Genomic DNA, 22,374 nt, shown 5'->3' on the forward strand with positions numbered 1-22,374 from the left:
GCTTTCAATGACAAGTCCATTTCTTCTACTCAGCCATGGAGCACTGGTTACCTGGACAGGAGTGCGTGATGCTGGCTTATGGTATCGCAGTCATACATGGATGAGTCACTCTGTTTCCGAGGCAGCCTCTGCTTCCCGTCCTCCATGATTCCCGAGATGTCAATATTGCTTTTGCTCAGGTGTTTGCTGTCACCCAGACTGGAGTCCTCTGCTAAGAGTGCATTATCCTTCAGAAAATGAACAGAGCAAAGGGAAGATTTAGACAACAAAATACAAAAGAGCTTATATGAAATGCCTGCATTTATAGACATGACCTCATTTCATCCAACAAAGGGTGGAAGGGATTAAAAATTTCTCTTTGCAGTGGAAGGAAAGAGATGAAGACCAAATTTCCCTTCAAGATAATAGCCTAAAAACCAGAAGGATAATCAGGAATTTAAGGGTGGAGAAGGGTGCAAAGGGTGGAAAGGAGGAGTAACACAAAACACCTCACACAGTGTCAGCTCTGATTTATCACACCTACTTGAGCCTGAAGTACGTAAGATCAGTTGAACTTCAATTTTCTTTCTGAAGTGTGTTGCACACTATGAAATTTACATGCTAGCATTACTTAAAAAAAACTGTACTTTTACTACTATAAAATCTTTCCTGAATCACAGGTAGAATGCATCCTCTCTTCTGTGCAAATGCAGCACTTGTATAGACACTCAGTGGTCCATTCACAGATCCATAGGTGACTTGCATTCCTTATGAAGAAAGAGGCACTTTCACTAATCACTGAAACTTACTCATAGTATGCCTTAATATTAGACTACTCCCAGGCAGTAGTGTAAGGAATTCCAGACCCCAGGTGAAAAGAACAAAACAAAAAAATGGAAGAAAGACTGAAAGAACAAAAGAAAATATTTTGACAAAAATGGCAGAGACTTCTGAGCAAGCTGCAGTTAGGGATACAATACAGAGAACTTGGTAACCCTACTTTAAAGGCTAACAGATAAAGCCTTCACTACTGATTTCTGTATGCTGTAAAATTGAAGCTGACAACTTAATTTTTAACAGCAAATTTTTGATACAGATTTTTGGGCAGAATCCCATTCCATCATGGCAATTTACCAAATCCTTAACTTTCCTCTAGCTTATATGGAGCTAATTTCCTCCATAAAATGAATCTATAGGGTTTCAGTTGTGTGTATTTTTTTCTCTTCACCTGGATGCTGCTGATGCTTCCTCTCCTGCTAGTGTTGCGACTCTCGAAAGCTGTATTAGAATTATAGCAGATGGCATCAAACCCCAAAATTCCTCCAATGCAGTCACCTATAAGACACACCTGAAAAAAAGATTTTTTTTTTTTTTTGAGATGTAGCAAGTTTTTAAAAGAGACAAAAACCATCACAGTACTGCAGAGGAGTTTCTGTCTTACTTCATCTCCTCGATACTGGTTTTTACACTTTGGTTTTTATTACAGCTACTTTTTTCTACTTTTTTTTATCACCAGAAACAGGCTTTATGAGAAGAATATCTGTCCAAAGGACTATTTTGATGAGTGGGAGTAGTGCCAAATGGATTACACTCTTCCAGCTGCTTGCAGCCAGATTCCAGCTTGGTAAATCCAGATCACTGTGATGTCACACAGATTTCAAGCCACTTAACATTTCCTTCAGAGTCATACAGGGGAGAGAACCTTACAGACTGGCACTCCGCTGTCAAGACAAGGGAACAAAACTTTAAAATCAGGTACCAAGCAGACAGAGTCACTCTTGCTTCACATTTAATATAAAGGCTAACAGATAAAGCCTTCACTAATGATTAGAAGCCACCTTTGAAGCACAGATCTGACAATTCAAAATACATACGCTACTAGAACTGGTACGTCAGGAGTAATTTTATGGTACACTAGAATCTCTCTCACAAGCCAATTCCACTGAACACCTCCTCATCTCACACGAGAATTCTTCCTCCCTGTTGCCCTGTCTGTGTCTGAGCATGGGTAACAGCTTGATAACATGCTCCAGCAAGCCTCTCCTCACAACGCTCAAACTGAAACAATTGTCTAATCTGTTGTTCCCAAATATGATTAGCATACCAGAAGATATTACAAACCTTAACTTCTAAACTTAATTCAACTTGACTACAACAAGTTTTGGATACAGGATGTTATGCATATCTTCTCTAAAGTGAAAAATGTTAGAAAAAGCAACTTCTTCAAGATGCAGGTAGGGAAAAATCCCAAACTCCTCTCAGTGTACATCCATGTAGCATTCTTCCTATTTTGAGTACATTTCTTGCACTCAACTAAAATTATTAAAAAGCACTTTAAAAAATAAAATAAAACATCAAAATACACTGAGGTGGTATCTATCCTAAGGCATTCCTGTTTCTAAAGTTGTACACAATTGAACACCATTCCAATTTACTCTTTGATTTTCAAATTCCTATGCTGCATAATGAAGCCCACAAAGAGCTGAAAATCTTATGATACGGGTAACCTTAATAAAATTAACAGCACTTTTTGCAGGGAGTTGGCAATATCTTCTTCAATTTACCATTGTGTTTCTAATCCTTAGTATTACTGGCATTAAGGGAAGTGAGTTAATTTTTTCAGATACCATATAAAATCAAAAATGGCAATCTCTGATCTAATGAACTTGTAATGTAAATTGACAGAAGAGACAAAAATATGAAAGGAAAGATCCACAAAGATCCACAATATATATTCCATCAGTACAGGACTTATTCAGAGGCAGAGGTGAAATTTCTATCTAAGGACAAAAGCAAAAGCACTTTACAGAGCACAGAGAAGTCACTTCCATTTTAACAGTGCTGGTAGTTGATGGTGAAAATTCTGTGGAACATACAGAGGGCAAGCAGACTCTTCCATGGGAAGTTATATATATTATTTGTAAATCACAACAGGGAGACTTTTTTGTAGCTTTGTCAAAGAAAAAAATCGGAATATTAAAGTTCTATTGAGAAAATTTTCATATTATTTTTGTAACTGGTATCATTCTTCTTTACATAATTTCACTTTTCATAATGTTCTGCCACTGCAGTTGGGCTGGTTTTATGCTTTAACCCAGAGCAGTTTACTAGGCGTAGTAAAATTGGCTTCCAACCAAATTTTAGTCTAAAAATACTGATACATCACAGGACAATCTTATTAGTGCCATTGGGAAGAATTTGTGTAATACAACACATGCTTCCCTTCAAAGTTTACACTGTACTCTATATTAAGTGTATTTTCTTTCTTTTTCTGAAGTGTGGAGGTCACTGTACTTAAAGGAAGTGCATGTTTCTGGCAACTGTAGATGGCGCCATTAAAAAAAATATCAGTAACTCACACAGGGTATCAATATTCTGAATATATCAATATTCTATTTCTATGTGAAGTAGGAGGTTTTGTAGACTACAGATGGTGAAGCAGGAAAGTAACTGACAGGTATTGTCAGTTGAAAGAAACCTGTAGGTGACTTCATTGGTGTGTGGGTCAGAAAAATGGCATTATTTCCCCAGAGTTAGACAGGAGATCTGCTAGCAACTGAGTATTTGTCTTCTATGTTTTGTTAATGTCACTTGCTTTATTACTATACTGACAGAGGCAAAGAAGAAACAATACTTCAGTACTGGATTTCTTACGATCTTAAAGGTGTCCCATTTTTTCCACAGCTGTGTCTGAAAAACCCATTAACAGAGATGATCATTAGTCTCAGGCTGGCATGTTTGCTCACTCTGCACCCGCTTACGGTACCATAGCAAAGTAAGAGGTTAGGAGCCAAAATGCTGGAGCATCTATTTAATCTTCCACCAGCACATGAGAGTGTCCAGAATTCCAGAAGTGCCTGTCTAGTGCTGAACACTAAGAAGGCATTTTGTGAAGGTAATCTCAGGCTAACATTCATTCATCATATTTGTAGTGCCCAACACTCATTACTCAAACCCCTCAACACAATGGATGAAAAAGGAACAGCCCTGCTCTGAAGAAATCTTACTTTGATATAAGAGAAAATAGCCCTACCTGTCCATTAAAACCGGCACCGTCAGTAGATTTGAGAAAGTCATTGTAAACTTGATTTGCTCTACTGATCACCATGGCAACTGCATCCTGGTATTGAGGAGATGAAACAGCCAGCAAAGGCAAGGCAGCCAGTGGGATGTGGTCTTCACTGCTGCTGAGACAGCTTTCATCATAGCTGTAGGGATTTAGGCTAGAAAAGGACAGGTTATCATCAGAAAAACTGCAAGAGGCAGCACACGGCACTAGAGAATGAGCAATTACTAACAGAAATGGGTTGGGCTACTGCAGTTCACAATGAGCAAACACAGGAAGGATCATCTTCTCAGAGAACTCAACTCCTTAAAAAACCCAAGGCATTACTGCTCTATTACCTCATCAACTATTGTGCAGGGTTTTTTGCTCTACATGAGCTTCAAATGTAACTCTGGGCACTATACTGCAACAAAAAAGACTCTAAAAGCAACCATCACTTAGGGAAGCCGAAAACAAAACAAAGAGAAGTGTCTCTTTGCTTAGAAAAACAGAAATCAAGAAAATCTGATTCTCTCACCGGAGTTCAGCAGTTAATCCTGGTTTGCACTTGTAGAAGAGATTATTTATGTCACGGAAAGTAACGTTACTTGAAAACATTCTCTCATTCAATGAGTGAATTTCAAGACTGAAAAAGCGGCTGCGGAAGAGCAGCTACTGAAGTGGGTACATCCCATAAAAATACATACCCTAAAAATATTTTTTAAAACTAATTCTTTCACTTAGAAGGGTGAAGGTCACTGCAAGTCTTGCAGTCAGTAAAAGACTAAGAATGATTCACAAAATTTAATTATGAAATACACGGGTCACAAAAAATCATTCAAAACCACAATGCATAACCAAACACCAGGGAATGCAAATCAACTTACCTGGAAACAAGAGAGAAAGCTGCTGAACAGATTGCTGGGCAGGGAACAAGTCTCATTAAGATGTGGCCCAAAGAGGCAGGGAAATGGGCTCGGGTCACCTTCTCAAACACAGAACTGAAGGTGTTGATGTCTGCCACCTTGCTGCTGTGGTCCCCACTTCCAGTGTCCAATATGTTCCCCCCATGTAGGATCAAAATTAACACATGAGTTTTGCAGTTCTGGTGTTGAACCCCTTCCTGTGAGAAAAACACAAAATAGGAAAGGAGGAGGCATTTTTATGGACTTTGTTAGTTTACTTGGGGTCAATACTAGCAGTATTTTTTTTCCCTGCCACCCCCACCGTGATAATTTTGTGATATTTGCTTTCTCTGGAGTGGGTTGGTGGTGTGCCTGCATGTGCATGTATCCTGTGATCCATTTAATTCAAATTTGTCTGAACCATATAGAGGCCACTATGCTCTGACACAAACCCTGAGCAGCACAGATGACGGTTTCAGATCAACAAAGACTAAGACAACTTTGTGTACATCAGGAACTACTTTAAATGCTCTGGGACTGGAGAAAAACTCCAACCTCCACAGGCAGTGAAAGCAATCATCTGTCTAGGTATCCCTAGTGATTGCTTCATTTACTGACAAGATTCTTATTCAAATCAGCACAAGTCCAAAAAAGACAAATTTCTCTGCCAATGAAAACATTCAGCAAAAGCAGATGACACAGTTATCTCAGACTTTTTGAGACTGGTAGCTTCTTATTAAAATGAAAGACACTTACTGAAAAAGTAAAAAATTGCATCATTGCTGATAGACATAAAACTCACAAACAAATTTATGAGTACATGAGCAGGCATATAAATGGACAATAATCAGCACGTTTTGTAGAATAACCAAGATATTTCCTACTTGAAACTGGAAAGGCATTTTGAATGTTTCACAATTTCACCTTTTTTTCCCTCTTTACCCCTTGATACTCATGTGCACTCCAGTTAGTCAGTAATACATGTAAAGATTAGAATTTTTGTTGTTAAATCTTGACTGCTATTTTCTCCTTTTTGGATTACATTACTGAAGATTTTTAGTTCCTGATCATGACCAAATATGAACACACTGCAAAAACAACAGTAATGGGGTTTTTTTGTCTATGGATCATTAAAATGCTAGATTGGATTATTTACACAGAATCAGGCAGTGCTCTGGACAGTTTATTCTTAAATTCTGGAATGAAGGGAAATGGGTAACTTTAGCACTTGGTGCTAAAGTTACAGAGAAGTGGCTCAAAATGAGAGAATTGTAGGTTGTTCCATTATCTCTGTGCAGCCTACGAATTTCAGAATCCAGTAGAAGTATTCATTGTGAATGCATTTGGCTGACCTGACTTTTATCTGCTTAAATACAAGAGAATTATACAAGCATTTTTCAGGTTCCACCTTTCCATGCAATTTCCTTCTCCATATGGTTTCATTTCAGTTTTCAGAAGAGAAATTTAATTTCTTTTAAAAGCTAAATGCAGTTCCTCCAGTAGACAAAGTCTACTTCGAAATAAGCAGCACTGCTGAAGAGCTGATGGAACTGAAAGATTCAAAAAGGAAAAATTAAAGTGGGTCAATAGTGCTGAAGTCACTGGTATGAGAAGTCTCTCAGCGGGATTTAACTGGCATCTTTCACAGGAAGACTCAAAGGGAATAAAATTAATTTGTGTCTCAGCAGTAGCTCAGCCATGATTTAGACATGGTGCTCAAGGACTAAATTGACTGGACATCTGAAGCCAATCAATGACTGTCATAATTTTAAGGGGGCTGTAAGACTGAGCTCCTCAAAAAACAGTAAAGTAGACATTTCCATTACCTGCCCTATGTGTGGACAGAGGACCTTAATCAGTTTTCTGGAAGGACCACGTGTTGAAATTCTTTCCTGCTTCTAAAAAAAGGCAGTTCTGTTATAATCAAATTTGTGACTGCTGCTGAATCTGTCTCATAAAACCCGTGTTTCCAGTCAAGTACTAATCAGACATAACAATTTCTCTTCAGAAAACAGTCTCATTTCCATCTAATTATGCAATGTCTAAAATCTTGTGATGATTTTCAGTGATTGCATGTGCACCTACTAAACAAGGGAAAAACACACTAAGCCATCAGATGAGTTTACAATTACATAACATAGTATTAGAATATTGTTACATCTACTCCTTGAAAATCAGCACAGTTTGTTTAAAGAAACAATCTCACCTCATTGTCCTCATGTATTTCAATACTGCCTTGTGCAGGGAACCTTTGTTTTCTTAAAGAGGTTCTATATAATTCACCTGAAAGGAAAAGAGATATATTAGTCATATAAATATTTGTCTGTTACATGTTTTACAGATAGCTATGGAGGTAAGACACATTTCTAATTTCAAGATAGAACGTTCTGTTCACAGAAAGTCCTGTAGACAAACAGAACAATATTGTTCACCAGGGATTCAGAGACACTAAGCAAGTTCTGCATCCCTAGATTTGTCTGAAGTAACTTGTTGCTGTGTCTCCTCAAGTGCTGGAGCGCATCAGATCTCAAGATCGCCATGAGAAGAAAGCCAGGTGAAAGGAAGAAATGCTGAGTGATTCAACACCCCAAAGCAGGCATGAAAAGCATGGGTTTGATACATGACCAAAAAATAACTTTGTACCCTGAATTTAGGAGAAGATATATGATCATTCCTTAAACTTCTGAGATCATGAGGTAAAGTTTGAACCCATACCAAGAATCAGACACATCCTGTTTTGTTGGTTTTTTTTACAGAGAACATTTCAAATATCCTTAATATTTTGCCATGTTAATTAGGGAGAGATTTAGAGGAGGAAAAAACCAAAGAGAACCTGTGTTGGCTACAAAGCATGAAGTGGTGGTAGTCCCAGAAGAAAACTGCTATTTCCATTATCATGCTCTCATGCGAAATGATATCATTCCCTGCCATCTGCTGCACTATTGCTAGCCCTTTATAATGACAAATCCGTCATAAGAAATATGTTCACATGAAGGCTGTGACATATGCTATCTATTAACAAATGAGAAAGGATACTGTAAATATACTGCAGATGCGGTTTTGCAAACTGCACTGTTTATAGGAAAATAATGGCATGCATCACTGAGCCAAATTCTACTCTGAAAATCGCGGCATGAGATAGTTGCTGTGTTAAGTTCCACAGTTTCTTCACTGAATGAGTCTTACACACATACATGCTACCAGATCTCATAAATGACTACTACAGAGGTAGTAGTAGTCAGGAGAAAAAGAAACACACAGGGTTTAGCTGAGGATCTCAACTCAAAATGCTCCACAGTTCCAGTTACCACATCAGGCCAGATGGGAAATGCAGGATTTCCAAAAGAGAAGAGGTTGGCACCTAGTGACAACATGTGCTTATGAGCACAGCTGCAGGAATAAAGAAGTGACATTTCACTGTGAACTCCAGGAAGGTAACAGACAATGTCCCCAGAGAGAACTGTGATGAAAAGCAACACCCTCATTAACACCACATGCTTCTCAAAGTCAATTCCTGCTCTTTAGCAAGCAATGCAAAAGCACAGAAAGATCAAAAGCAGAGCCACATGTAAATACATTCATGAAGATGGGCACCAGCAGCAAAGGAACCCTAGCAATGCCAGGCATGGCACTACTTTTCATTCTTGCAGCACTCAGAAATTTTAACAGCAACACTTCTGGCACCTCCCTAAGCAGAGATGGGAGAAGGAAGTGCAGAGCACAAAGCACTGAAGGCTCCTACACTCCAGCTGAGCCATGCTGCACTGTCCTGAGTGAGCTATTGTGTAGACCAGCAGCTTCACCCTCCAGGGAAGCTTGACTTCTACCACTCCAGCCAACACTATAAGGCACTAATGTATTAAATAATGTCACAGGCACTTTCCTGGTACATTATAATAATAATCCATGTTGAAAATAATTAAATTTAAAAAGAAATTTATAAGAATCATGATCCCTCTACGTGCATTTCTCTTCTCAGTATAACATACCACAAGGCCTGTGCTAGTTAACAAATGTCTCTAGCTTTGGTAGAAAGAAAAATAAGAACAACTCACGTTGTTTTTCCTGTAGAAAGCCAGATGAGCAAAATGCAGACTCTTCACCTGCAAAAGAAACCACAATGTAAACTAAAACTGCCTTACATGAACATCAAGTTTTTACTTTTTCTCCTGTGCTGCTGTAAATATTTTGCAAGTTACTACTACTACATTGATTTCCAAAACCTCTATTGGCTTCCATGGGAATAGATCAGCATATTATACACCTGACAACTGCTGGAATTTATTAATCAAAATGGTTATGCTGGAAGCTAGATTTCACTCTTCATTTCAAGAAAGGTGCCATAAGCAATGAAACTTATAGGTAGGTAGGTAGGTAGGAGGACTCTATTTGATAGAGGATTGTAGGTAAGAACTCATTTGATCACCTGTAGCACTAGCCACTGAATCTCTTAATAACTAAGAAATGACATATCTTACCTAGCAATATAAATCATATTCTTATTGCCAGTATTTAATTAGCAGCTGTTTAAAGAATATTTCTGTCCTTCTATTCCCTCCCATAGTCCACCCATCCAAGGAAAGTTGCAAGTACTCAGATCTAATACAAAAACCTAATATACAGAGACATGGGATCAAAGGCCCTTCCTATAGAAAAAGCCAGTACTACCATGGAGGGTAAACATCTTTGCCATCATTTCACCAGGACAAAACCCAAAGGAGTCAGCCTACCTTCCCCTACATCTTCCCTCAGAGCTGGGATGAGAACACAGGTCTCTCAATCGTTTCTCTAGGTTCTTTCTTCAGAGGCCCAGGCAACATTTACTTTTTTCCCAGAACCTACCTACCACCTGAGTACATTCATACATGTGACAAGACACAGAACTCTGCTCCTGGGGCACAGCCTGACTCAAAAACAGAGGCTACATCCCCCTGCATGTGTTTGGCATCAAAGAACAGAACAGCAAATGACAAGGGCCAGGGAACCTGGTGGCTTCTATGATATGTGAATAAAACTGCAGTGCAGCCATTGCCTGCTTCTGCCTAGTTCCTAAGAAGACTCTAGAACCCGTCGACACTTCTCTCAATCTCATAAATTAAAAATTCTGTTATGCTAAATCCAACTATGGTTAATATATAAAGAATAATAATAATGTTTAACTCCTCTGATGGATGCAGCAGTACAAAGTAAGAGCTCTGCAACTATTCTCGAGTTTTTTTCAGGTGCTCCAACAATCACAGTTGACAATTTGGTTTTGAAGGGAATAAAAAGGATAGAAAAAATGACAGGCTTGTAATTTACAGCAAAGAAATTTGCTTTGGTCCATTCTTTGTGCAAACTGTATTTACAGCACACTGCCATACCTTACCTTTGAGGAATGAAAATAATTTGAATTAGCTATTTCCAAATTTCATATACAATCTCTTTCATTTTCAGTTCCTCGCCAGGACAATTCACAGACTGTTGTTCTGCCAAAGACGTTGGGCCACAGCTGATACCTATTTTCAGCTTACTAGGGAACAAATATTAACTGCAATAGCTCATAGAGAGTCATTGCTGAAGCAAAGCAGCTGTCAGCCACTCCCTTGGGAACAATGTGTGAAGCTCTCAGGAACGTGAGAGCTAAAGGCAAAAACCAGACCTCTGTGCCAAGGGCACAGACCAGCCTTCTGAAGTGCTTGTATACTCAATTTCACAAATGACAACATGTAAGACAATGGGTTTCATGAAGAAAATTCCTTCCCCATGGCAGCTTTGAATGGCTGTGCAGATAGAAACTCTCCACCACAAAAGAACAACTCTCAACAGAAACTGAAGACATGTCCACTACAGAATGAAAATTAAGTTTTATTTGGTAGAATTAAGAAACAGACAGTTAATTTTCTTTTTTCATCCCACAGTAAATTTAACATATTCTGAACAAAATGCCACTTCTCTGCCCAAGAACTGAAGGATGATCTGCAATTACTCTTATTTGCATGCTACTAAAAAAAATTGAAAAAAATCAGGAAGGTGTTTTTTGAGCAGTGTTAAAACCAGAATAGAAGCCACCTTATTTTCCCATAGAAGATTGGTAACACCAGTAAAAACAACCATTTCTATTCTTCAGAGAAAGCAGCTGCAGGTAAAAATAAAATTCACAAAGTACCTTTTAGTGTCATGCTGTGGTACACAGCCTTTCCACATACATGACATTGGTGGGCTGCAGCCATCACACATCCATGTCGCTGTGCTCCTGAGATGTCAGAGGGCATTTCCTACCACTCCAGACTCCTGTTTCACATCAATAATGGGTCCAGCATTGGAGGACAGGACAGCAGAGCAGAGTAATGCCCCTCAGCACCAGCCAGACACCAGGGGAATCGTTCTTTTCTTTCTTCCCTCACACATCCAATCTTGCAATGCTGACCAAAAAAGGTGCCAGCAAGCTTTACAGTAAGATAACTTATTGCGTTCTAATAATCTGAATTGGTGTAACAACATAACCATACCACTGGAACAAACACTGATCCTCTCCTCTTTAGAACATGACTTTCACCTCACCAAAAATCCTGTGAAAATTAACTTCAGAAGACAAAAACCTGTTTTGTTAAGTATTTTTTAAAATGCCATAGCAAATGTAGCACTAGTGTGAGTATAGATATGTCAAACTTGGGAAACAGGGAAAGGAAAAGAGTCAATATACCTACAGATGGTATGATCCTCTCCAGGGGAATGGAAGCCAGGGAAACTCTAGGCCCAATAAAAATGATGCAAGAACACATGCTGATTTCAGCATATGGACCGGATCTCAGAACAGATTAAGAAATGAAAAGGGAAAGACTGCAAGGAAAGCAATTAACCATTGCACAGGGAGCTGCAGTCTCTGCTTTGTTCCTAACCAAGTACCATTTGTACATGTTTAAACACTGTACAGCCTCTACCATCCACTTAAACTGGGATTAATTCTACTCCACAAGAAACAATAGATGGCTTTCAGAAAGACTTCAAAGTCTTTCTCCTTCCACAAAAACATCAACCTGAAGAATGATGTAGCTAAAATTCCCTCTTACACGTAAGACTTGTACCTATTGTCCAACAACTCAGCTGAATATTTGGTGAAAAAAAATCTCCTGAAGTTGATGAATTATTTCTCTCTCACAGTAATGTTTCTCTATAACACCAGACTACTTATACTCTTAATTGGATGAAAAGATAAAGCAGCACTGTTCCAGAGCCGAATTAAAAACTGTTTGTGTCCTACAAAGTAATAAAATAACTACTTTATCATTCACTTTCCTATCTCTACCTTGCTCTACAGGGTACATTTTTGCAGCAGCCATCAGTATATCCTACCCCTCTGACTGGTATGGCCTGACCTCGTGCATTACTTTGCCCTAACCAGAAATTCAAGAAGTCTGAGATAAGACAAAGGCATTTTTGCACATGCTTAATGCTCTGGAATGCCCAATAAAATTTCTGGGAGCTTAGTGTGCTCTGAAAAGATACTCCTCACACAGTGCTCAAAACAAACCCAAACTTTCTCAAAACAGAAGAAGCAGTGTCATCGAGTTAAGTCTTTCTAGCAGCCTTGTGCACATAACACAACGGAAAACATGAATTCCAAGCTTCTGCTGTGTAGTCATATAGTTTAGCTTTAGGTAGTCCTGTGGGGAGCAGTAAGTTGGACTTGATCCTTATGGGTCCCTTGCAACTTAAGAAATTCTATGATTTTATCAATCAGCTTAGTCCACAGATGTATATCAAACTTAATCTTAAACAAAAACATTATTCCAGTCTTCCAGTTCTGTTCAGTGCCTTGTGGATATTATGACAGGACAACAGAACGAATAGTTGAAGGAATGAACACAAAATTGTCTGTAACACTCTTAGAAACTGACTGCTGCACATAAAAACCAGCCTTTTTTTTTCCCCTTACTCTAGATGGGGGAAAAATGAGATCCAAAAGATATGATACTGAGAGGGAAAAAAAATCATTACTCAGTGATGCACTTAAAACATCAGGAAATATTTTTCAAAAGGAAAGTTATAAAGAGCAGCCAGAATAGTGGGGAGTCATAGTGCATGTCATGAATTCAACAGCACTTTATGGTCCACCGAGAAATAATGAAGCTTGCAGTTAAAAAAAAAATCAGTAGAAATCAAAAAGCTCAATTGTAGGTGGTGCAGAAAGGGAAGGAATTGCAGGTTTCCATACACACACAAAATACAACTTGCACAACAGTAGCACCTCCCAGTTCCAAACTACTATCTTGTAATGGGGTAGATATGAAGAGTAAGTTTGATTTAAATCAGAAATTTAAATGACTCCCAGAAAGAAAGCAATGTCCCTGTCAGCACCATTTTCCAGATATACAATCAATTTGTTAAAAGATGAAAATATCTGTGTAACCTAGTCTTGTGCAATGGGACAAAGAAAGGCCTTTCACTCACCTGATATGAAAATTTCCAGTTGAGAAAGCTGATCATGTCCAAATATTTTGCTGGTAACCAGTAAAGCAATCCATCAGTCTGTATGTGTGGCATATGAAGCACAGGAAAAGTGAATTTCACAGGCATTTTACAGTCAGTTATGATTTAAACAACTAAAAATTAAATCGTATTTTGTCAATATACCTGAGAATTCATCCTAATTTGAAGCATTTAAATTCAATTAATTGGACTTGCAGAGTAAAATAGTAGCATGTTGCTGACAAAATTGACTAGTGGCTCTTAAAATTCAATTAGGGTGTATTAAACAAATATTCATCATCTGTGGCAAGCTTTATTACAGAAATTACACTGTTATTTGTTTGCTTGCTTGTTTATTTTCCACAGAAATACCAAATATGGCCTTTTTTTTTTTTTTTTTTTTTTTTTTTTTTTTTTTTTTTTTTTAAATACTTAAGTTTTAAAACAAACAAACAGTCAAGATTCATTTGGGCTTTGCCTGTTTCACTTTTTTTGTGTGTGCATGTGTGGGTTTCTGTAACATTTATGTTTTGGAAAACGCAGGCTGAGCTGACAAGGAAGATGCCCAGCCTGGCTGGTCAGAGAGCTCAGGCTTGAACCCGGGGGAAACAGGCACATCACCTTTGAAACAAGGGGCTAGCAACTGGGGAGGGCTGCAGGGCTGCTGTGAGCTCACAAAGGGACAAAACTGGAAGGGCTAAAGCCCAACTAGAACTCAGTCTTAAACTACTGCTATAAAAGACAACATAAAACGTTTTTTACTAATATGTCAGCCATAAAAAGAGGGCCAAGGAGAACATCCTTTACTGGATGCAGAAGTCACACTGAGACAAATTTGTGACCTGGGGCCAAGGGAAAGGAGCCCACTTCTGGCAGGGTTTGGGACCTCAGATAACAACCTCGTTGATTTTTCTCTTCAGCAGGCCAGTGAGCATTCAGGGGTAGGACAAGAGAGAATGGCTTTAAACTGAGAGGGGGTTTAGTTTGGAAGAAATTAATGCCTCTGAGGGTGCTGAGGTACTGGCACAGGGTGCCCAGAGCAGCTGTGGCTGCCCCTGGATCCCTGGCAGTGCCCAAGGCCAGGCTGGACAGGGCTTGGAGCAGCCTGGGACAGTGGAAGGTGTCCCTGCCCATGGCAGGGAGTTGGAATGAGATGGGCTTTAAAGTCCCTACCAACCCAAATCACTCTATGATTAATTATACTTTCTGGTGAAAGACATATATGTGCTCCTGAGAAGCATGAGTTGTGCAAGAATGCACAGTAAAAAAAAAAAATAAAAAAAAAAAAAAAATCAGAGACTGTACACGCCAAGCTTCAGCTTATCTTATTCTGTCACATATTACAAAGGTGTATATTTCTTTTCCTTAAAAGAAATAATCAAACAAAAACATGTCAATTACCTATTTTTCTACAACTACACCACAAACTCATATTACTGCAAATATCTTGCTACTATGATTTTAATACATCATCTAAACCAACCATTTCAACCTTCCTACTCACACATCCATCTGTGTTCCTGAAGACCATCTTCACATCTCTCTAAATTTCTAGGGGAAGCTTTTGTAGGAAAAAGCTATCCACATACAAGAAAGATATACAAGCACTTTCTCTTCACTGCTAAACAAACTTTCCTCCAAGACGTCTTCCACCCTTGCTAAAGACAAAAGCTCTCTTTCTACACATGTCAAGGACAGTAAGCAAACCTGACATGTACAACCCATTACTATCACACTACTAAGTAATTACAATCAATGTGTCAGGGCAAACAGACAAAGGAAATTGATGAACCTTGGCATTTGCTGAATTCTGAAATCTTGGCTTTGCAAACTTGGTTCTGATATTCAACAACTATAATGAAATACAACCTGTCCTATCATTTCTGGTAAAATGGCCAAGAATCAGAGCTGTCCAGCAATTGTTGTTCATTCATTGAGGATAGGCAGAAAACCAGACAGCCACAGAAAAAAATAGAAGCTCAATACAAGAAAAACTTCCAAGCTTCTGTATTTTATTAGATCTGAGGAAAAAAAGAGGTCTAATGTTCCAATGTAGCTTGCACAAAGTTATACAGCAGTTTTGTCTATGTTAATGACCCAGAAAATGCCAACTGCTTCTGCTCAGCAGTTAGGAAGGTAGAAGTAAATCAAATTCCCTAGCGTGGAAGTTACCAGCTCAGGAAGGGCAGTCTGATCTACCAAAGCTGCAGAACAACTCAACCTTTTTCTCACTGTTGTTCAGTGTAATTAAAGCTGGTTGATGTCCATGGATGTGTGACACTGGTCAGCTGGCAGAGCCCAGGTATCCTGGCATTGAGCTGCATTGCACATTCCTTGGCAGCTTTATGTTTCTTCTTCTTTTTAGAAAAATAAAACAAACTGAAGGAAGGTGGGGGGAAAGAGGTGACAAAATGAAGGCTGAAGAGCTGAAAAGCCTGCTAACTGAGCATGGAGATCGAATCACAACAATACAGATAAATTCCAACTGCACTGGCAAGCATTTATTACCTCCCTATGGAGCTCTGTGGTTCTTAATTCACTTGAGATGATTCTAGATTCTCTCATATTTTAATTTGTGTGTGAGAGAGAAAAGAAAAAAAAGTTATATGCTAGTCTCTTCTAATACTTTCCAGCTCTCAAGCTCCCATTTACAAAATGCCAATATAACAAGAGATAGTAACTGAAGGAGAGAGGACAACCCTAGTATACATGTGACCTTATTTGAATTCTTATGCAGGTTTGGTCTGAAACAAACATGTCTTGGCCTCATGGACAATCCATATTCCAGCATTTTTTCCTTAGGATTTCACCCTTTGAAATGCTGACATAGGTTTAGGTTTACATGCCAATTACTAGCTTGAATTTAATGACATTTTTTTCTGTAACAAATTTTTGCCTGGTTTGCAAGTTAACATGTATAGAAATCTAATTTCCCACCATAAAAAACTCATGTAATGCAATATAAAGCATGTACTGAATTCAAAGTATATGTAAAGTCTTCTTCACCTTACCCCAACTTACCTTCACTGCACTATACAAATACAAGCTAACAATAAATGCAAATTTACAAACAAAACAATATATATTTAAAGTAAGGGTATGATCTTAAGATAGCTGGAGGACTGAAAATCACCAGGCTGAATCTGTTCCTAGTGGTGAGTACATGCAGTTTCCCCTAATGCAAGGTACAGAATTCATTGCACCAGGAGTGAATTTTAAATGCTTAACTATGATGGGTGAAAATGCTTTTGTCCCATAACAAGAAAGGCATCTGCATCAACGTAATTTATGCAGCCGTATGAATTTTTAATTCAGCTTGATTGCTGTTTGTGTTATTTTCTGTATTTAGCAAGAGGGCATCAAAGAAGATTTGTGTCAGTGTCCTTTACAGACAGAACTCTACTTTCTTTTGCACTGCTAAAACAGTGAAATCACATTCTGGCTTAATGAGATAGAGTACATGTAATATTGGCTCAGACTTGTGCTAGCCCAGCTCTCAACAACTCCAGTCCTTGCCTGACATCTTGATTAAGAACAACCAAGCTCAGCACAATGAACTGTGGCCCAAGAGTAGGCTGGCAGGACAAGTGACACAGTATCAGAATGCATATACATCTTAGCATCAATCCATTCACCGGCTGCTCTGAGCCAGGTACGCTGGTCCTGCACTTTCTAACAGGTGTATGTGAACACAAATGAAGAAAGGAAAAGAACAGATGAGGAAGAATTTGCATCTGTTCTTTTCCTTTCTTTTGCAAAACATCACAGAGAACTGGCTTAAATGAAAATAGAAACCTTCAGTATGAAGAAGGATGGAGTGCAACTCAGAGGACTGCTTCCTTTGTTTCTGCACGTGCTTCTCATGCAACCCCGGGTCTCACATTCTCAGTGGCAGTTATTCAACTGCGTAATACAAAACCCCCATCCCCTTATCAGCCTTGTTTCTGAAGAACTGAAACCCTCAAAAGGAGTCACTTGCAACTCTTTCCTTAGTGTCCAACACAAAGGGCATTGTGGAAGGAAAAAGCCAAACAAACCCATCCTCACACAAAGGTGCTAAAATGAAAAAAGCCCCGTTCTAAACTGCCAGGCGTGGGAGAAATAAATTTCCACAAGAATTCGAGGATAAATGGTTCTTGGCTAGTTATTTAGAAGACTAGCTCATAATTGATATAATAATGTATTCCTTTTTCTTGGTACTTTGTAGCAAAGAAAATGCCATATTTACAACAGTACAGTATATCTTAAAAATTGCCATTGAATCTCTGAATAAGTTAGCAAGCAACACAAATGAGGCCTTGATATCACGTTAAAAGCAAATGCAGAACTGACTTTTTCTTCTCTATTTACCTATATAACAACTGTAAATACACTGTGTGTATTGTGTCTACCTGTTAGTTTAATACCATAAAAATAAATCATTCTCATGGTAGGCAATCAAGAAGTTTATGACTCAGATAGCCACTATTTTAATATATACCTGTTTACTTAAACCTGTTAACAGATATTTTCAGGACTGACTACATGTAGAAAAACCATAAAGAAACGCCTCCTAAAACGGACAAGTATATTAAATTATTTTTAAAGATAGACTAATTAAAAAGCACCATTATGCCTGAGCCCCATATCACTGGTGGAGAAGCAAGCTAGGTCTTTTCTCTCTCACTGCAGTCAACAAGATAATTTAATTTTCAAACATTTAGGCAATTTAGGAGCCAAAGTAACAATAACAGTGCATAGGCCTTTATCCTAAGTCCCAAATTCTTACTGGTGTATCAATGCCCATTTCCCACTCCTTTCAGTAGTCCATAGTTACACACACATCTACATAAAAATGGCCCCAAATACACCTGAAAGTATGTATCCCCATAGAAATTCCAGATAAGTATTCGTTGACTTCAGGGACTGAAATAAGTCTGTGACAAACAAATGTCACTCACACACTGAATACAAGAAAAAAAAAAAAAAAAGTTTTAATCTTGCAATCTATCTCATAGTTGTTCAGCTGAGTCCAACACTGACTTCCCATTAAAGCCAATAAATTTGTAATACTGTGTCTGCCTAAGTTTTCTTCTGAAAGAGATCGCTGCAATTCATTTCTCAGCACTAAAATGCTACTTAATGCTCCATTAAAAGGCAACATTAACGTACATTTAAAATGTTAATGTAAATCTTTTAAGTATGAGATGCTGTAGAATGACATTACTTCTGCAGAGAATTTATACAGTATCTAAAAAGTAATTGCTTCAGTAGTCAGATGTTCTTGTTAACTCTAAAGAATTATGTAATACAAGCTAAACATTACCTTGATTTCCTTCAAGTTTCCCAATTGTTTCTATCTGCTCAACAAGGTCATTTGAGTTCCACTGGCTCATGCCTATGAGAATAGCATTTTTTCCTTCCACCATCTCCTCTGTAAGAGGAAAAAGAATAAAATAAATTGCTGTGACAAACAAGAGAAAAAAGACAGAGTGAGAACTAGTAATTGAGAGAGAAATAAAGACTCATTAGAGCCCCTAATGGGAAGAGAGCACAGGTAAGCAGGACTGTCTCCAGGGAAGCTTCTTGCCTATGTGTACGCTTTACAGCGATCCTATACGCTTCATGTGCAGGAAAAACATGGAAAAGAGAGGACTGTCTGAATCTTTTCTCTTTGGAATAGTCACTGTAAAACAAAGCTTACAATAATCACTTTGAGTGCTAGTGTGGTTGATTGGTTTGGGGGTTTTCTAAATTTTTTTTATTTGAAGAACACTCAACAGGCAGAGCAGAGGGAAGTGTGGACACACAGGCCAGTTCAAGACTTTTCAAGAATATTTCTCCCCTTTTATCAAAGCCACCTGTGCTACATAAAGCTTTACATTTCCATCTAGGTACACAGCGACATAATGGAATGGAACCAAGCCCACAGCACAGAAAACCATCTCTTTAACTGAGATCCCACCCAGTAAGTGGGGTTGGAAAAACTGAAAGCACAAAACACAACCTGTAGATAGATATTAACTCTCTTTGTAAAAAACAAACCCCAAATCAAGCAAGCCTAGAAGCTGTAGGAAAATACTTTCCTTCAATTTAACAGCAATTTGGCAAGAAGGGTGCATTAATCTTTTCTGAATAAATTTACTCAAAGCACTTCAGCCTGGCTGGATACAACCCAGAATAGTCTTTGTACCTAAAGCGAGCACACAGAAAAAAAGTAAGCAAAGTAAGTAATGACAGTTCTTTACTTGTTAAGAACTTGTTCAGAGAATGAGTCAAATTCTGTCCTCTATTACTGCCTTTCATAGAGTCAATGGCTCTAATACGAGAGTAAAAACAGAATAATTTAGCCAGGACATTTCTGACTAAATAATAATTTTCAAATACCTACCTTGCAGTAAGTCTCTAAATTATTAAAAAAATTATGCTCTTTAATTTATGCTCTCTTATTTAGAGAGATCTTGGTAATGTATAAAGGACTGTATAAATCACTTTACAGTCACCACCATATCTTATCTCTTCCAAAGTCATACCTTTTATAAGCAAACAATGACAAAGATTATTTATCAGATTTGTCAGAGAAACTGGATCCAGCAAAGCCCCCTGAACCTGAAGCAATCTCAGCTGCTCCCTGAGGCAGAGAGGATCAACCACTTAACACAGCATTTTGTTCAGTTTTTTGTCACTTTCTCAGAGGCTGATTTATTTGAAGTTGCATAGGTAGGTAGGCAAGGAGCCATGGTGGTTGTGGTCTCTTCTCTCCCCCCCTCAACAAGTGGTTTTCAAATCCATCTGAGTATGTTGAGTATTTTCAGTGATGTTTTGTGCTTATCACCAAGAGAGCTTCTGAGGGTAGAAAAGTCTTCTGCCTCTTTTGCTAGCACTTATGCTTCTGTGTACACTTATTTTCCTGACATTTAAGCACTTATTTCTGAAAGGCTGTTTGGGAGCAAGCAGAAATGATATCAAATATGGACTGCCTCAAGGGTAGCCAGGCCTTGCAGAGGGATCTAAGTAGACCACCGAGCTGGGCAATCACCAGCCACAGGAAACTGAAGGTGCACGAGCACCGGGCCTGCCCCGGGAGGGGTGACCCTGGTTACACCCACGAACTGCGGGAGAAGGCGCCCAAGAGAAGCCCCACAGCAAGAGCGCTGAGGGTTTAGGCTGGTGGCAAACAGCGTGAGCCAAGAGCGCACTGAGGCAGCCCAAAGGGCAGGAGCAGCCGGGGGCAGCAGGCACAGCCCGGGTGGCTGAAGGATGGCGGCCGCCCCGCCCGGCCCCGCACGGCCGCACGCCCGGCCAGCCCCGGCTGCACCAACGCAACAAACGGCTACAGCCGCCAGACAGCACCGAGAGGAGAACCAACAGGCTGAAAGACTTCAAGACCAGGATTTATGAGGAATAACTGAGGTCTCTTGGTTTGTTCTGTTTGAGGGGACACCTCATTGCAGTCGGCAACTTCCGCAAGGTGGGCCAAGGAGAAGGAGGTGCTGAAATCTCTCTGCTGACCAGTGACAGGATATGAAGAAATGAAAATATATTTAAACAAAACTCGATTTGAAGAGCATTTTTGCAAGCTAACTATCAAGTAATCTAAACTTGGAAATACTCGTGTCAACTCAATATGGACTATGTCCAGCAAATTCCAAGTCCATTTCTTGTTCTCAGTCTACAATGCACCAACTCCACCAACTCCAAAAATGCAGGCATCAAACTGACCTTCAAAGCACTGCTGAACAATGGATCTTGATGATTCAAAAGCATATTCCATCAAGCACAAAAAGTGATCATTGTAATAAACGGAGCAGGGCCAAAGCCTTTATTAAATAGCAGCTCTTTTATTGAAGAATTGGGGGGGTCGCCAGGGGCCGACACCTGCTGCTGCTTGCCTAGGCGACACTGGAAGGAGGTTCCCGTGCAGTCCTGTCCGAGGGCAGGAATGGGAGTTCCAACCTCACAGGCACGTCCAGAACTCAATTGAGGCTTGTTGGTCCAGGGGTGCCACTCTTCTCAACAGCTCCTTAGGTCATGGCTAGTTAGGACTTCCACTGAAGAGGTGCTTCTTGGGAACTCTGGAAACTTTGCATATGGGGCGGTGTCTTTTGATTGACAGGGGGCAGCAGCAGGCGGCCAGAAGTGAAGTGAGGGACAGGGCAGAAGTAGGAAGCGATTGAACTAGAACTGGGATTGTTTGGGAAAGTACAAACAGATGGCCAACTTGGGGATACAGAACATGCACATCAAGAACAGTAAGTTGCTTAACATTTTAACAGAGGGGACAACTCTTAAAACTATTTGTAACCCTTAATTTTTATGGCTGCTGAACCTATTTACCTCAATCATGCTCCCAAAGACAAAATATAGTCACACTTTTGATCTATTCACATCAAAGAAAACTACACCATCGAGAATGTCTGAAACATCATCATTTTAGTCCTCTTCTTGGAGAAAAAATTCGAAGTATGATTTGGTGCTCAAAGTTACAACTGCAGCTTCACATGCAATTTGGAAACACTGCTGAAATCACCAAGACAGCAATTTTAAGTACATTGCAAAGCACAAAGGCAGTGTGAGGGAAAATCAGCATAGGGTATATTTCTTTTCTATTTCCAACTCTTCCACTCACTAAAGCTTAAAATTTAAATGCAGCTTAAACAATCTGGGTATCCTATTCTCATTGACTACCCAGTGGGAAAAGATCACTATCTCTCATTCTCTTCATGCTTAGATATCTCCCATGCTCATTTAATTTTGATCCACAGAAGCAATTCATCATGTATTATTATCTCTCACTAAAAGTCTGTTAATAGGGGATTAACAACTCAGTAACAGATGTTGTTCATTATCTTTACATAGCAGTGACTTTTTATTTCAAGTAACCATTATAAATATGATAGTGATATCATTACAAGCATTTCAGATTACATAGATGACTTTTGACATTAAAACTCACATATTTGAAGAAAGCTCTTTCAGAAAAAAGCAAGTGAAATGTGTCAGAAAAGCCTAAGT

At 39.0% G+C, this 22,374-nt stretch overlaps 1 protein-coding gene across 3 annotated transcripts in view; it reads right to left on the reverse strand.

Annotated features, from left to right (window-relative positions):
* Window positions 1–22,374, reverse strand: part of PITPNM3 (PITPNM family member 3) — a 44,455-nt gene that overhangs the window by 13,419 nt on the left and 8,662 nt on the right. The window contains exons 3-10 of one of the 3 annotated variants that reach the window (XM_079324947.1): window positions 18,686–18,793; window positions 13,363–13,440; window positions 8,985–9,032; window positions 7,136–7,212; window positions 4,912–5,147; window positions 4,013–4,202; window positions 1,208–1,327; window positions 52–227 (exon numbers count right to left, since the gene is read on the reverse strand). In XM_079324947.1, coding sequence (XP_079181073.1) covers window positions 52–227; window positions 1,208–1,327; window positions 4,013–4,202; window positions 4,912–4,967 — 542 coding nt within the window. In that variant the 5' untranslated portion in view covers window positions 4,968–5,147; window positions 7,136–7,212; window positions 8,985–9,032; window positions 13,363–13,440; window positions 18,686–18,793. The remainder of the gene's footprint in view (window positions 1–51; window positions 228–1,207; window positions 1,328–4,012; window positions 4,203–4,911; window positions 5,148–7,135; window positions 7,213–8,984; window positions 9,033–13,362; window positions 13,441–18,685; window positions 18,794–22,374) is intronic. The other 2 variants (XM_079324945.1, XM_079324946.1) reach the window with 2 other exon arrangements.

The sequence above is a fragment of the Erithacus rubecula genome, assembly GCF_903797595.1.
Source record: "Erithacus rubecula genome assembly, chromosome: 22".
Classification (NCBI taxonomy): Eukaryota; Metazoa; Chordata; class Aves; order Passeriformes; family Muscicapidae; genus Erithacus; species Erithacus rubecula.